This window comes from Nicotiana sylvestris, chromosome 10 (assembly GCF_000393655.2).
Source record: "Nicotiana sylvestris chromosome 10, ASM39365v2, whole genome shotgun sequence".
Taxonomy (NCBI): Eukaryota; Viridiplantae; Streptophyta; class Magnoliopsida; order Solanales; family Solanaceae; genus Nicotiana; species Nicotiana sylvestris.
Genome location: NC_091066.1, coordinates 126952203 through 126967883, shown reverse-complemented (window position 1 = coordinate 126967883; position 15681 = coordinate 126952203). Strand labels below are relative to the sequence as shown.

The window sequence follows — 15681 nt, the reverse complement described above, 5'->3', positions numbered from 1 at the left end:
TGGCGGCCTACCAAAATTTGGTTTGGGAAACACCTTTTTGTCGCATATTTATTCACTATTTATCGCGACTACCATCGCTACAAATGTGTCTTTTTGTAGCGACCCAAAGGAGTTGCCACAAAAAACATTCAGTAACGGTTGTACCTGCAACAACCCTAAGGTTGCTCCTATATGTCGTTCGCGGTGACTTTGTGGGTTTTTGTAGCGACTTTAGTCGCCACTAAAAGTCTAATTTCTTGTAGTGTATATATTTTTTCCTTTTTGATTTATTAATTAATATGCTTCTTTTGTTGTTAGGCTATGTGCCAATTAAATTCTGAAAACAGGAAAAAATAAAAGTGGAGGCATCGAATGGGACCTATTAATTTTGCAAAAGTGTGTGTGGCATTGGTAATATTTAGTTGACACTTTGTAATCTGACTTTCATTTCTTTTTGTACTTTGTCGGAACACAGTGATGTTTTTTATATCTTCTTTGATGTAATTTGTAGCGCGCAACCAAAGAGAACAACGAGGAACCATTAAAGTCTGAAATGTTTATTACAACTTGTACAAAGAAAGAGAAGGAAGTTCATACGGATACTCAAGTTGCAATAGTAAGTCATGCTGCAAGTTAAGTCTTTTTATTGTATTTTCTCTCTTTAACTGAATGTATTTCTGTAACTGAAGGAAGTTCATATGCATATAGTTTGTTTTAGAAATATCGACCTTTAGCTTATTGTTCATGAATAGAGCAACCACCAAATTCTTCTTTGAGTCATTTCGTCGAGCTCCCAATTCGTACCAAAAAACTCACACTGAATTATAGCAAGTGTTGAAATGAGTTCCTCGTGCTTTTTCCCATTTATCCTTGAATTTTGCAAGTCTATGCCTTGATGCTCTATAATGGCATGTAGATGTGGAGGCTCATTCTCGTGAACCCATTTGAATGTCCCTCTTCGTACGTGTGTAGAAGTGTGCATTTGGTTGTAAAAGCCCACAGAAATGTAGTATGAATCATTTCCCGCTTAGTGCATGTTGGATGTAGCCTTACTCTTCCTTCTTTTATTTTTCCCCCTTGATTAGATGTCTGCTAGAGTGTTGAGGCAAGCATATGAGTTATATCTCATGTTATTTATTTTGATAGTAGAAGCTTTAAGCTTAATGATGGTCAGGGCAGCCATAAGAATCTTGCTCTTGGTATTTTGTAATGCAAAGACAGAACAGCTTAAGAACTTAATGAATATACTTTTGAAGATTAATTTGAAGCATGAAATAATCGTTGCAGGTGGGCGGATGAATTTAATAGTTTGCAGAAACATTCTCATGTAGAATTGGGTTCATCAGATAACTTACTTGGGCAATACATAGAGATGGAATGAAACTTTGATCAAGAGTACCTTATCAAGCATCCCAACTTATACATGCTTATTCTATCCACTACTAGGACGAGTCAATATTTGCTACTGCATCTTACCATATTTTATTGTTGGCAAATTAATTCCAGTACCTTTTTCACCTAAATACCTAATAGTGTGGCCTGCATTTAACATGTGTAAGTTGGAGTCGATTGGAAGGTCAACTTCGCACAACAACCTTTAGAATTCTGACTTCTGACCAAAGACCATATTAGATCTTTGTCAATATATAAATAACTAGTACTAGTAATAACTGAATTATCAAATATTATGTTTAACTAGTGTTGTGGTGGTGATGCACTCAAATTTAAATAACTAGTACCAGTTATTTATAAGTGAAAATTTTTGAATTTTTTACATAGCCTAGTATTAATTTGTTATATTTCAATTTTTAAGTGATTCTTACAGGGAGCCTAAAGCAAAAATTAATATGAGGCTTAAATTTTTTAAGTTATAAGATATATTTTTATTTGAAATCTACTTTTCTAGATTTTTGAGATATAAAGTTTTTAATAATCTTTTTTATAATATTTTTTTGACAGTCTGAACTTCGGAATCGTCAAAGTTCTGGAGAAACAGCAGATGATGCATTTAGGGCTGTATTTGAAAAGGAGCAGCCTGGTCGGGTTAGATGCTATGGTAGATCGGTGACGACAAGTTCTCTAAAAAAAGATGAAGAAATCACCAAACTTAAACAACAGCATGCCAACGAAATAACTTCTCTGACGGAAGAAATGAAGGAAATGATGAGAGAAGAAATGCGATATTTTTTTAGTCAAATGGTGAAAAACAACCCTGAATTGGATTTTCATGATATACAAGGGTGTGTTGGATCTAATATTCCTTCACCGGTTGATGCAAGTAGTGCACGAGCTATGAGAGGCCTAATCTACCATAGTCTTCTGGCTCAACTCATGCCCCGAGTCTTGAAAAAGTATTTATATTTCACCAAATAGTATGATGGTAGGGTATATATATATATATATATATATATATATATATATATATATATATATATATATATATATATATATATATATATATATATATATATATATGTATGTATCTGACTTGTAATCCTGTTGTATAATGCATATGAGAGTTCTCTTTCCTTCTCGTCTTCGTTCTGTGTTAATGACATCTGGTAAATTTGCTTTCTATAAGTTTTCTGGAAACATTGATCTAAATTATTTGCTACAGTAGGAAATTAAACTTGATCGATAAGGCGTAGATGTATATTTTTCTTTCAGTTCCCTGTTTCTGTCAAAGATATTCTAAAAATATATTGCATAAACAAGGTGTAAGGTATGTGTAAGCATACCTCAGGGAAGATGGAAAGGAACTACGGGAAAAGGAGAATGCTTTTGATCTCACTTGTTATTTACTGATTTATTTTCTTGTACACTATAAGTTTCCCTCGGTTTCCTTCACCTTCTTTAGCCGAGGGTCTATCAGAAATAGTCTTTGTGCCCCTCCAGGGTAAGGGTAGGCAGCGTACATCCTACCCTCCCTAGACCCCACTTGTGGGATTATACTGGGTGGTTGTTGTTAATTGTTGCGATTATAGAAGGAGATAGGTAAAATGTATGTTAATTTTCATTTTTGCTTCTCTTTCACATGTATATCTTTTTGTGTTTGGCATTGTTATGCTATAGTAGTGAAATAAAATCTCATTGGTTCTTAGTAAGATATAACCAGTGCGTACTATATATTTATTTTTTCTAATTTTTAAATTTCATTTTGAACGTGTAGGAAAATACCGGTGATGCAATTGAAAATGGTGACCACAAATCAATTTGATTCATTAAAGTGAATGGTGAAGGCCTTTTGAACAATTATGATGATTGTTTTTTTATTGATACTATAAATATGACTACATTTGGTTTTGTCGAGGTCTTTGCTTGTGAACTTCTTGAACCAACAATGCCTTATTACTATAGATAGTATGCAAAGTATGTCTCTTTGTTGAAGTTTATTTCAAGTATATGCATTTGAATTATTTTTATTCTGTTACTTATTATCTAATTTAATGCTTGAGATCATAATACATACATACATATATATATATATATATATATATATATATATATATATATATGAACAAAAGTTAATGTAAAAACAATATAATTTTTTAACCACAAAATTGTGGCTAATATAAATATTTAAAAAAATTCTTTGTAGTATAGACAAAATTACCATGTTTAGAAAGAGTGGCCATAGGGATTGTCAATCTGGTGTTGTTAATGATAGATGTTGCTCTAGAAGTCATACTTTAAAAGTGTAGTCTATAACGTGACAAAGACCACGCTTAGAAAGTGTAGCCTTATGTCATAAAAGCGTAGTTATAAGAGAAAATATAAGGGTGACCTTTGTACCTTATCGGCCACACTTTTAAAGCGTGGCTTCTAAGGCAACACCTACAAAGCGTGGCCAATAGTCAAAGGTTACGGTACTTTAGGTCACCTCCAAAAAGTGTTGCCTTTGACCAAATGCTACACTTCTTGGCACTTAGGTCATACTTTCTCAAGACCAATTGGGTATGCAAATTTTTACAAGCAACTAGGGTTCAAGTCGAGTATTACTCTCTCGAGGTTTAACTCTTTAATTGGGGTTATCAATCTCTTGAGTATTCCCCAATTCCTTGTTGGACCAATTTCGGAGACTTAGGCTCTCTTTCTCAAGAAGAGCCCAAATCAACTAAACACAAACTAGTGTTTGCAACCATTAATTCAACCATTAACCAAATTGGCCCAAATATCAAATACCCATAGTTAATTTAGCCCTAAAATACAAGACCCATCAATTACTCACACTAGGGTTGAACCACAACCCTAGCTTATGGGTCTAACTACTCATAATTGAAGAAGAAAAATAAGAAATAGATGAAGAACAACTCATATTAATTAATTGCTAAGCTAAATAACAAGATTCAATGATGAAAAGTAGATAAAATTGCCCAAAATAGCTAAGAATCTCGAACCTACGATTGCAGCTGCTTAATTACAATATCTGATACCCTAAAATATGGGAAAAGAAGCTATTTATACTAAGCTAAAAATTCTGGACAAAAATGCCCTTGCGAGGTTAGTGCGGACCGCACAAAACAGTATGTGGCTACACTAGGGCTCTGATCCTGAAAATTTGACTCTCTGAACTCGGGCAGTGCAAATCGCACAGAATGGACTGCGGCCGCGGAGGCTTCTAGTGTGGTCCACACAGAATGGACTGCGGACCGCATTGGCTTGAAAGCTCCAAACTGCAACTTCTCTGATTCTTGGCTCTGCGGACCGCACCAAATCGAGTGCGGCCGCATTGTCTTCAGTGTGGACCGCACAAATCCTAGTGCGGTTGCATTTCTTTTTTGCCTGGAATTCCACCTCTCTGAATCTCCTAGTGCGGACCGCACAAAGTGGTGTGCGGCCGCACTGGGCCTGTTTTGCCTGAGTTTTGCCTTATCTTGGGACTTGTGCAAGTTTCACTCCTTTTTGAGCTGATCTTTGACATTTTATCACTTTGTTGATCAAACCTGCAATCAAGCACAACTTGTGAGCCTCTCAGAACTATTTTGTATGAATTTCTAATCAAAACATAAGCAAGAAGGAACATAAAATGTATCAAAATCCCTAGTTATCAAGCACAGATACCTATTGAGTACGAGTGTTAAGTGCCAAGTGCTGAGTGTCGAGTACCGAGTGTTGAGATATTGAGAAAGACTGAGTGATTGTTGCTTTGATAGGATGCTCTTGATGTCATTATTATTGCACTAAGCTGCCATATATCACCGTGTGGAAGTTCCCTAAAAGATGTTACGTTCTGTTTTACTCGAATTTGATATGAGGTAGCTAATTTATAGCCTATATTGTCGAAATTGAAAGCATGCATATTTTTCCTATGTTGAAATTACTGAAATTGAACTATAATTGCAGAGCTCGTCACTACTTTCAGTTCTTTATTTAGTCTTGCTACTTACTGAGTTGGTTGTACTCATGCTATATCCTGCACTCCGTGTACAGATCCAGGCATTTCTGGACGCGGTGGGTGTTGATATTTCGCACAGCTGATTGTTGGAGACTTCGAGGTAGCTGTCCGGCGTTCGCAATCCTTGTTTCTCCTTGCTTATCTTTTTTTTTTTGTTGTATTTAGATCCAGACTTTCATAGTCATTATTTTTCTAGGCTGGTGATGTATAGATGCTCATGAGTTCAGTGACACCTCGATTTGGGAATTTTCCGCACTTGTATTTTGAGTTTTACCCCGTTTATGAGAATTTTTGTCATTTAAAACTACTTTGACTTAGTTTGTTAACTGTTGGGAAATATTTTGGAAATGTCGGATTGCCTAGTACCACGTTAGGCGTCATCACGATAGGTTAGGATTTTGGGTCGTAACACATATTAAGATAAATTTACAAATCATAGTATCTTTTTTGGTAGTTCCTAATTTTGTAAAGTTTTCAAAGGATCAACTAATACATCAATTTTGAATAAATACAAAAAATTAATCCGTCAACTCTCATATATACGTTAAACCCTACTATCGTTTTTGGGATTGGAGAAGTTTTAGAAGTAGCATTATATAATTAGTCAAATAGAATAATCATACATGGGATCACACAATATGGGAAAGCTGTATTTCACATTAAACAAATGCGCTCGTGCCTACGCGTGCCCACGTTTCGGTTATGACCTTCTAACCATGTGATTTTCCCTACCAAAACTTAGCAAACAAACCAATTTAATTTCACTCGTTTAATTCATGCTGCATTGTTTACTACTATATGTAATAGTTCTATGTTTGAAAGTTTAATTCAAACTTCTTAAAGACTAGCTAGAAAACACAGCTGTTTAGATAAATTTTCGAGATCCATGTCATGGTCGTCTGTGGTGGTAGTTACAAATTATTCCAGAACTACGTCCAAAAGGAACTGTGAATGCATGTATGAAGATGGATGTACAATTAAACAATATCGACATATTAACGGTGATCACTTCTAACACATGGTGCAAATATTATACTTAAGAGGATAAAATGGGAGGTCGCATGAGATCAGTAGTTTAGTCATCTCATACGTAGAACTTTATAAAGACCGATTCATAGGTGTATTAATGGTTTGATGATTGAACATGATAAAAAGAAACGAAATAGACCTAAAATCAAATAGAGGAAAATAATCTCGAAAGACTTACAATATCCTGTGACAGTAAATTTTTGAGGATTAATGCTTCTTTGTTGTTGTTACACAAACTTTAGATCCGTTATTCTTGTCATGAACTTTTTTTCTGTGTGCTGAAATTATACTTGTATATTCATGTAGAGTAGACCGTGTGAATATTATAGTTGAGAATTTTTATGTTTAGAGAATATATACCTAATTAATTTTCTTCAAAGAACATTAGTATTTGATTGAAAAATAGATCTGATTAATTAATAGAACAATATGATTTAAATACTCGATTCCAACTAATCATATTATGATTGAGACCGATTTAATTGATGATGAGCTTAACATTAAGTATAAAGGGATCTTTACGTAAATAGCCGGTCAAATTTATTGAATTTTTTCCTCTCTAGCTGGTAACATAAATTATACACTGATATACCCGATTTTGGGCTAGACCTCCAACTCATGATACTACGTATGAATATATATCTTAACTCTTGAGCTGTCTCATTTGGACCATGAATTATTTTTCTTTTTAAAATGATAAAATGAAACCAGATGAATCCCATGCCCGATATATTATAACTGAACTACAAAAATGGCTGACAACTTTCCATGTTCGATCCATATGTTTTGGCGTTGAATATCCAATATTCATTAAAAAAAAATAATTTCCCCATAGACAAGAAAAAACCATGCAATTAGTGTCTGCACCTGGCTAAATCCCTTTCTATAAATACTCCTCATACTGTCCTTGTATAGCACAGCATTTTTGAGTGTGTTTACTTGTTAGAGAAACTTCTTCTTGCTATACAACTTTATTCACGTCTCAATAAGAGGTACAATTAAACCTTCATAATCTCCAAAAACTTTTTCTTCTTTTTTTTTTCCCACATAGTTCAGCTCTCTGTTATGAATTTTTCTAGATCTTCCATAGTAAGTTCAAACAATAGAAGAGGCTGCATGTTGGTGGTGTTCCAACAATTAATGCTGTTACAAGAAATTGATTAAAGTTTTAGGATATTTTCTTTTTGTTCAAATAATTTGGTTTCCTAAGTGAAGCGCATCCTGTCGGGAGGACTCAATTCTCCAAACTCAAACTCGAGACATTTTAATATTTTGTTTATCGCTAGACATGTTATTATCATTTTTGGACTAAAATTAACCCAAAAACACTCTTGACTTAGTATGATATATACTATCTGCTTGTTTTTTTTCTGATAGACCTATAACATTAAGATTTTAAGTACATTCTTGTTATATAGTTTTTTTTTGCTTATCAACTTATTATGTGTGACTTTATTCGCACGGCCAATATATCTCTCGTGGTTTGCAGGTCAAGAAAATGGCTGGGGAATCATATGAAAACGCCACTAATGGAGGAGCGAAGAAAGAGTTTAACCCGGATGAGAGGATCCGCTCCGGATTCGCCTACTTCAAGACTGAGAAATATGAGTAAGTTATCACTATTACTCTGCCGTAAAAGGCATAAAAAGATTGTTTGGGAAAGGAAGTCATTTTGACAGCATTATATATATTTTTAGATGAGAAAAGTGGCCTTAAACAGTTTCTTCTAGTCTTTTTTGCGTAATCTTTTTTTGCCAAAACTAACCTTGTAAATTCAGCATTTCTAACCTTTCAACTTGCATTTTCTTTTTGCAGCAAAGATCCCGAGTTGTACGATGAGCTCGCAAAAGATCAAAGCCCAAAGGTAAATCATAATCTATACTATATTAAAAGTATGAATACCCTTGACAAAATATCGTTCGTCTTTTTACCTTTTAAAAACAGATTTTGCATTTAACAAAATTATAATTTAAGTTACTTTCCTAATATTTAGAAATTTAAAATCAACAAACAAAAAATTTTAATTAAAACTTTCTTTATTGAATTAGGTCCTAACATTTAGAATTTAAAATTCAATTGAGATTTTACCTCAAATAATAAAAGGATCCCTTTTAAAAAAAATAGTACTATTTCATATTGTTGTAGAACTCTAACAGATCTAATATGTGACTTTTTCTGACTTTTTGTCTATAATAAGCTGTGACATTTTGTCCTTTGACACACCCTATAATAAAATACTAACTCTTAGAAAAAAAAGATATTTGGACTAAATTACTCATAATTAAAGTTGGCATATTGTTAACATGACACATTGAAAAATATAAATAAGGGCAAATTTTGAAAAAATAAAGTTGATTTCTTTTTTATTATGTAAATGTCACTTATTTTGAACCAAAATATAAAGGTAAAAAAGTCATTTATTATGGACCGGAGTAATATAATACCATATATAGTAAAAATGGAATGTGTGTGTGAATAAAAATATAATGGGCAAACGGATTTCGATTATATATACACAATAACTCCATTTTCGTGACTACTTATATATATGTGGTAAAAAAGCATAAAAATCATATGCTTTGTAATATTACGCCACATATTATATTTATGACACATACCTTTATATTCAATATTATAGTAATTAATTAATACGCATTGTCCCCTTCTCAACATATTTAGGCAATTAATGAATGCTTATAATTTTTTATAAAAAATGCAGTTTTTGGTATTTGCCTGCTCCGATTCCAGAGTGTGCCCATCCCACATACTTAATTTCCAACCAGGAGAGGCTTTTCTGGTTCGTAATATAGCCAACATGGTCCCTCCTTATGACCAGGTAAATTATATTATCGTCTCAATTTATCTCTATATATCTTTTTTAAAATCTGTGCTAATTATTAGTCAAAATTTTGAAGGACTTACTATTTACTTTCTTCTGTCTTGTGTGGAACAAGAAAATCATAACTTAAATTATATTCTTTGTAATGTTTCCGAATATTATCCTAAATAACTAGTTCATATTACATGTTTTATGTACTCGTACTCAATAGCCAAGCTGGATCAAGAAAAGCAAAAACTACATTCATGACAGTAAGAAAATAAGAAGAAAGAAATACTGTGTGAAGGTGATAGCATGGTGGGAGTTAACTAACTCTAATCAAAATTACCAAAACGAAAGGGAAGAAAGGGTCAAAGAATGTGACGTGGATATGGCATAAAGTTTTGTCACTTACTTTTTTTGAGTTTTCCATAGTTTTGAAACATGGATGTTACTATACAGGCGCGCATCATTAACACCCATTATTTATCTTTTTATATGTAGTTTTAACCAATAATGCAAGGTTTTGGAAATAAATTTCTCCAATTTTTGATATATACAGATTAAATATTCTAGAGCTGGGGCATCTATTGAATATGCAATTGTCCACTTAAAGGTTAGTCCTTTTTATCACGTATGACGTCATTTAATTCTGCAATCGGACAGATAACACTTACTTTCGTTGTTTAATTATATAAAATCGATAATACTTGATCTCGATATATATACAAAATCAAATACATGACATGTTCTATTTATATAATCTTTTATCGTACAATCATAATTAAGTTAAAAGAAATCCTAATACTTTAAATATTTGAATAATAATGCTTCAATTAATAATACCATCATTCATATCAAAAAACAACAACCCAATAATCCCACCAGTGGAGTCTGGGGGAGGGTAATGTGTACGCAGACCTTACCCTTACCCTAGGGTAGAGAGGTTGTTTTCGATTGACCATCGGCATCTCTCCCTCCAAGAACTTCACACCTTGCTTTTGGGGTGACTCGAACTCACAATCTCGTGAGGAAGTGCGGAAGGTGCCCACCACTAAAGCAACCCACTCTTGTCAATTTATATCAAAAAAGAAAAATGAATATCAAATCACAAGCCATAAAAATAAATTTTAAATTTATATTTCTTTGATATCGAGTACTTGATTGGCTTTTATTTAGGAAAGCTATTTTAATGTTTACTGACACAGATAAACTTAAGTATTTTATCCACGTGCTGGATAGAAATAAAAAATATATTACATTACATTTGTTCATAACTTCATGCTTCCATAATTAGAGATTTCTTTCCACACTTATTTTAACTTTAAAACATTTTAAATTGCCTGCATTTTTCTTTTTCTTCCTATCTATTTCTAGTTGTAAATAAAAATTAAGCTTGCATTATAGGTGGAGAATATTTTGGTGATGGGACACAGCTGCTGTGGAGGTATAAAAGGACTCATGTCTATCCCTGATGATGGGTCCATAGAGTGGTTGGTTCTTCCTTGGAAGAATTGTCCTAAATAGTCGCTCTGCTTAAATTAAAAATAATTAGCGATTATGTAATATATATATAATAGTATATAACCAATATATAATTTATATATACCTATAAAGAAAAGTAAAAAATGAATCATCCCGACTATTTGTGTAAATTCATTTCTCTTTTTTGATTCCTGATAATGATTGAGAGTCAAACTGGACTTATTAACATATGCCACGTCTTAAACTTTTATTATGTTGGTCGCAGTGATTTCATCGAAGAATGGGTCAAAATCTGTTCGATATCAAAGGCAAAGGTTAAGAGAGAACATGGCGACAAGGATTTTACTGAACAATGTACAATATTGGAGAAGGTAATTAAAGTAGTATACTAATTCAACTAGCTATGCAATTTTTTAGTTCAATAATTGAAACTTTACAACTTCAGATACTTAAGAAAATATATATATATTAAGTTAAATATTTGTGTGACATTGAGCAGGAGGCAGTAAATGAATCACTAGCCAACTTACTGACATATCCATTTGTGAGGGAAGCTGTGATGAACAAAAGCCTTGCTCTGAAAGGTGGACACTACGATTTTGTGAATGGTTCTTTTGAGCTCTGGGATCTTGATGAGTTCAACAATAGCCATTCCGTTCACTCTAATTCTTGCAAAACGGATACTTTTCATGGAACCTATTGTCCAGTACTGTTTCAAGTTTCTCTTCCGTTTGTATTTCGATGTAATTGTATTATGGAACCACGTTTGTCCCCGACCCTCCCAGACCCCACTAGTGGGAATGCACTAGATATGTTATTGTTGTTTTGTTTATTGTTGTTGTTATTTGTAACCAAAATAAAATTTTCTTGGATCTTTGGGTCTTTTGGGCTTATTCTAAGATTTTTCTTGGACAGACACTCATTTCACAATTTGTACTTGAGATTATTTTTGCCACGATCCGGAATCTCCACCGTCGGGACCGTGATGACACCTAACATTTCACTTGCTTGGCAAGTCAATATTAGAGATCATTAAGCCAATTCTTAAACTTTTTAGTGGTTAACAACAATTAAACCACAACAAGTTAAAAAGAATGCGAAAATCCATAACAATCTTAATATTTATACACAACTACCCAGAATCTGGATTCACAATCCACAAACTTCTAAGATTTAACTACAAGTAATTTGTGTGAAGGAAATACAACTATTTTCGATACAAATGAAACAGTAAAGAGAATGTATAGAAGGGGACGTCAGGGCCTGCGGACGCCTACATGACTACCTTGGGTCTCCGATCAGATGAAGTCAACAGCTAACTCAGGATCAACTCGGTCCAGTATCAAAATTTGCACAGAAAGTGCAGAGTGCAGTATCAGGACAACTGACCACATGTACTGGTAAGTATCGAGCCTAACCTCGGCGAAGTAGTGATGAGGCTAAGACAAAACACCTGCAAATAAACCTTTGTAGTATAACAATATATATATACCAATAACAGCAATAAAAGAAACAAGACAAGTAATATTTGGAAGGGGACATTCTGAGGGGATCACAAGATAAAGGATCACAGCAGAATTAAGGACTTTGATCAACCGATATAATTAAAACAGATAAGGACAAGTAACCACAACAAAAAAAAGTACACGGCAACACCCTTCGTGCTTTTACTCTCAACCTTACCATATGAATCAAATAGAAACGACACGGCATCACCCTTTCGTGCATTAACTCTCTCATAATATGGCATGATATTACCCTTCGTGCATTAACACTCACAACATAACACCGCATCACCCTTCGTGTATTAACACTCACAAAATATGGCACGGCATCACCCTTCGTGCATTAACACTCTCCCGCACCAAAATAAGGAACAATGACAATAGGGAGATTGAAGAATCAAGAACAAGTCTTGTTTTAACATTTGGTTTCACAATATCAACCTCAACTTTGAATCAATACTCAATCAATACCAAAATTCGTAAATATGATAAGAACGATCAACATAACGATAAACTAGTATAAGCATAAGTAAAATGATCATGGAAAGCTACAATTTCATGAATAAGACTCACTCGCATGCTATGACTCGACAATAATGCATAGGTACTCGTCACCTCACCTATACGTTATACTCAACATTCAAACATGTAGCAAATTGACAAATAAGACCTAATTCCTCAAGTGAAGGTTAACCACTACACTTACCTCGCTCCCACGGCCAAACTCAAAGCTCAACAATAGCTTTTCCCTTCAAACAAGCCTCTGGACCAATAGAATCTAGCAAATTACCAACCAAACGATTCAATTTAAGCCTTGGAAACTACCCACGATTGAAAAGGATTCAATTTAGGCCATTTTGAAAAAGTCAACAAAAGGTTAACACCCGAGCCCGCTTGGTTGAAACCCAAAATTCAGGCCAAAACCCGATTACCCATTCACCCCGGAGCCCAAATGTATAATTGGTTTTGGAATCCGACCTCAATTTGAAGTGTAAATCTGCAATTTTCGAAATCCTTAGTTTCTACCCAAAAATCCCCAATTCCACCATGAAAACCTTAGATTCTAGGTTGAAATCTTGTAAAATATAGTGAAAGATTGAAAAAAACTAGTTTGGATCACTTACCTATGAGTTGGGGAAGAAAAATTCTTTGGAAAATCGTCTATTGTGTTTTAGGTTTTGAAAATTTGAAGAATGGGAGAAATATCTCGTCTAAGTTATTTTTACACAGCTGCAAATGTTGCAAATGCGACCATTTGCGAAAACCAAAAATGCAAGAAAGGTAAGGCAAATGCAAACCTGTCACATTTATGCTGCCTTTGCAAATGCGAACATATTGTTCGCAAATCTGATGCTGGAGGATCGCAAATCCGACCTTCTTCTACGCAAATGTGAAGATCCTTTCCCCCAGACCAAATTCACAAATGCAGGGTTTTGTTAGCAAATGCGAGGCTCACATTTGTGAGCCAGATCTCGCAAATGCAAGACCTGCAGATCTGATGTACACCAGCTATGATTTCTAAGTTCATTTCACTCCGTAGCCAATCCGAAACTCACCCGACCCTCGGGGCTCCAAATCAAACATGCACACAAGTCTTATAAAATTATACGAACTTGTTCGTGCTATCAAATCACATAAATAACACCTAGAACTACGAATTTAGCACCAAAACGAATGTAATTTTCAAGAAAACTTTGAAACTTCTAATTTCTCAACCGGACGTCCGAATCACATCAAACCAATTCCGTTTCTCACCAAATTTCACAAACAAGTCATAAATATTATATTGGATCTGTACCGGGGTCTGGAACTAAAATACAGACCCGATATCAATAAGGCCAAACATCAATCAATTCGTAAAAACCATTAGATTTTCAGGCTTTTAATTTTCAGTAAAAATTCTTAACTCAAGCTAGGGACCTCTGAATTCGATTTCGGGCATACGCCCAAGTCCCGTATTTTAATACGGATACACCAGGACCGTCAAAATATGGGTCCGAGTCCGTTTACTCAAAACATTGACCGAAGTCAATTAAAATTAACTTTTAAGGTAAAAATTCTTATTTTTATCAGTTTTTAGCATATAAGCGTTCCGGGTCAATACCTGGACTGCACATGGAAATGGAGGAAGGCTAGAATGAGGTTCTAAAGGCTTTGAAACACAGAGTTTGGTTCTAAATCATAACATGACCTATCAGGTCATCACAATTTTCGTATATATATATATATATATAGAAAATTAGGATACTATTTAATTGGTTTAATTAGGTTTTCCTATTTATAAAAGTAGCTAAGTTTGTTCTAAATTATATATAAATTCGTTTAAAAACTATAATCTATATAAAACTTGAGCATAACTTTTTTATTGTACAGAATTTGGGCAAATGCTACAACATCATACAACTTGTATATAATTTTTTTCTATATATGCCAATATCATCTGCGAATCTCGCATTTATCCTCGTGATGGTCAGGTCAATTATTACAACCGATCCAAACTCAAATTGCAAAAATATAACCCACTTGTAGATAAGAAAGTCTCCACACAACATCATAAAAATCACGCATCCGTAGATTATCTTGCAGGTTATAACCCATTTGCTTAGCCTCAAACTGACCTCTCTTTATAACCTTTACAACCACAACTACTACGCAATCACTTAGTCTTCTTGAGTCTAAACCAATCATCAAGCCCATAAGAATCTAATTCGTCCCACAATTAAGCAACATGAAAGATCCTTCAATACACTCATGACTCGAGACTATACGTCACATCGAGACAGAAATCAAGCACCCGATAGTCCTTTCTACATCTCAAGCAAACTTTTCTTGTCACATTCAAACCATATGAACAAATCTCGTTGTCACATCATACCCATCATGTATCCATTCAGCCACTCATCGAGCCACAAATTCCACTTGTAAGGACACTACTTGACGTATAAGTCCAAAAGCACATACTCACACAATTGAAATCCCCGTGCTCAAGCTACCATCAAATCCCGGTCTCAAGTCCTCCAGACTGGCCCATTATGAGCACATGGAAATCACATCTCGCACTTTATACATGGAATCACAAGCCGGCGGTGCACAGATAATATCGAGCACTCACATATGCATACGAATTCATGGAAGGAATTCAATGAATTATACTTCAAGCTGAATCAATGCCACACGATAAGGAAAGAAAGATGTGAAGTATATCCTAAATGTCTTGTAGCCTCTCGTAGATAGGTATGGACGTCATCATACCGATCCACAAGACTCTACCAGACACTTTCTCCTGACTTGTAAAACCAATGAACCTAGAGCTCCGATACCAATCTGTCACAACCCAAAATCTAACTAGTCATGATGGCACATAACCCAACCCACTAGGTAAGCAAATTTAACAACTAACCGGTTCTAATAACAATTTAATAAAGCAATTAAGTAAAGAAATATCTGAATCCGATGCATTCCCCAAGGAC

The 15681-nt window shown here is 34.3% G+C and overlaps 1 protein-coding gene across 1 annotated transcript; it reads left to right on the top strand.

Annotated features, from left to right (window-relative positions):
• Positions 1-351: 351 nt before the first annotated feature.
• On the top strand, positions 352-11647 carry LOC104234050 (carbonic anhydrase 2-like). The gene is made up of 11 exons (XM_070159571.1): positions 352-390; positions 491-595; positions 1939-2022; positions 7893-8011; positions 8219-8267; positions 9123-9239; positions 9784-9837; positions 10629-10714; positions 10972-11077; positions 11206-11449; positions 11622-11647. The coding sequence occupies exons 1-11, from the start codon at positions 352-354 to the stop codon at positions 11645-11647; spliced, it is 1029 nt and encodes a 342-aa protein (XP_070015672.1).
• Positions 11648-15681: the final 4034 nt, after the last annotated feature.

Excerpts from the sequence above, each read along its gene's own strand:
- LOC104234050 (XM_070159571.1), top strand. The coding sequence starts at position 352 with ATGGGACCTATTAATTTTGCAAAAGTGTGTGTGGCATTG. Across the intron at positions 2,023-7,892 it reads AAAAGGAGCAGCCTGGTCGG|GTCAAGAAAATGGCTGGGGA; the intron begins GTTAGATGCTAT and ends CGTGGTTTGCAG. Across the intron at positions 9,240-9,783 it reads TGGTCCCTCCTTATGACCAG|ATTAAATATTCTAGAGCTGG; the intron begins GTAAATTATATT and ends TGATATATACAG.